This window comes from Pelophylax lessonae (genome assembly GCF_965119305.1).
Source record: "Pelophylax lessonae genome assembly, chromosome: 4".
Lineage (NCBI taxonomy): Eukaryota > Metazoa > Chordata > Amphibia > Anura > Ranidae > Pelophylax > Pelophylax lessonae.
The window spans coordinates 672,909,629-672,910,817 of record NC_138771.1 but is presented as its reverse complement, the minus strand read 5'-3'; the positions used below and the strand labels follow the sequence as shown (position 1 = coordinate 672,910,817).

The window sequence follows — 1,189 nt, the reverse complement described above, 5'->3', positions numbered from 1 at the left end:
GTCCTCTGTACACTTCCTGTGTTATCTCTCCCGTGTCCTCTGTACACTTCCTGTGTTATCTGTCCCGTGTCTTCTGTACACTTCCTGTGTTATCGGTTTTGAACATTTATTTGAGGTGACCGGAACTCCTCTGTGTCTTTCAGGACCTTCTGATTGAAGAGCGCAGGCGCGAAGAAGGGGCGGCAGCTGCTTCAAGCCAATAGTGATTGGAGGATATGCCAGCCAACCCACAGAGTTGTCTCCGAGATTAAAGGATCATGCATAGAATGAACGGACTGTATGAAGATTGTCTGATTTTAATTTTCTTACCAATCAAAAAAACGAGTAGGGAAAAAGGGAGCGGGTCAGTGTTATGATATACACTGAACTACCAAAAGTTTTGGGATGCCTGCCTTTACACACACATGAACTTTAATGGCATCCCAGTCTTAGTCCGTAGGGTTCAATATAGAGTTGGCCCACTCTTTTCAGCTATAACAGCTTCAACTCTTCTGGGAAGGCTGTCCACAAGGTTTAGGAGTGTCTATGGGAATGCTTGACCATTCTTCCTGAAGCGCATTTGTGAGGTCAGGCACTGATGTTGGATAAGAAAGCCTGGTTCGCAGTCTCCGCTCTAATTCATCCCAAATGTGTTCTGTCGGGTTGAGGTCAGGACTCTGTGCAGGTCAGTCAAGTTCCTCCACCCCAAACCTCACTCACCTATGTCTTTATGGACCTTGCTTTGTGCACTGGTGCGCAGTCATGTTGGAAAAGGAAGGGGCCATCTCTAGACTGTTCCCACAAACTTGGGAGCATGGAATTGTCCAAAATGTCTTGGTGTGCTGATGCCTTAAGAGTTCCCTTCACTGGAACTAAGGGGCCAAGCCCAACCCCTGAAAAACAACCCCACACCATAATCCCCCCTCCACCAAATGATTGGACCAATGCACAAAGCACGGTCTATAAAGACATGGATGAGTGAGTTTGGGGTGGAGGAACATGACTGGCCTGCACAAAGTTCTGACCTCAACCCGATAGAACATCTTTGGGATGAATTAGAGCAGAGACTGCGAGCCAGGCCTTCTTGTTCAACATCAGTGTCTGACCTCACAAATGCATTCTGTAAGAATGGTCAAACATTCCCATAGACACTCCTAAACCTTGTGGACGGCCTTCCCAGAAGAGTTGAAGCTGTAATAGCTGCAAAGGG

The 1,189-nt window shown here is 47.2% G+C and overlaps 1 protein-coding gene across 3 annotated transcripts in view; it reads left to right on the top strand.

Moving 5' to 3' along the window:
- LOC309553414 (phospholipid scramblase 3-like) overlaps nt 1-390 on the top strand; it is a 158,842-nt gene extending 158,452 nt beyond the window's left edge. For all 3 annotated transcript variants that reach the window (XM_082254603.1, XM_082254602.1, XM_082254601.1), the window contains exon 7: nt 144-390. In XM_082254603.1, coding sequence (XP_082110729.1) covers nt 144-203 — 60 coding nt within the window. In that variant the 3' untranslated portion in view covers nt 204-390. The remainder of the gene's footprint in view (nt 1-143) is intronic.
- The last annotated feature ends 799 nt before the right edge of the window (nt 391-1,189 follow it).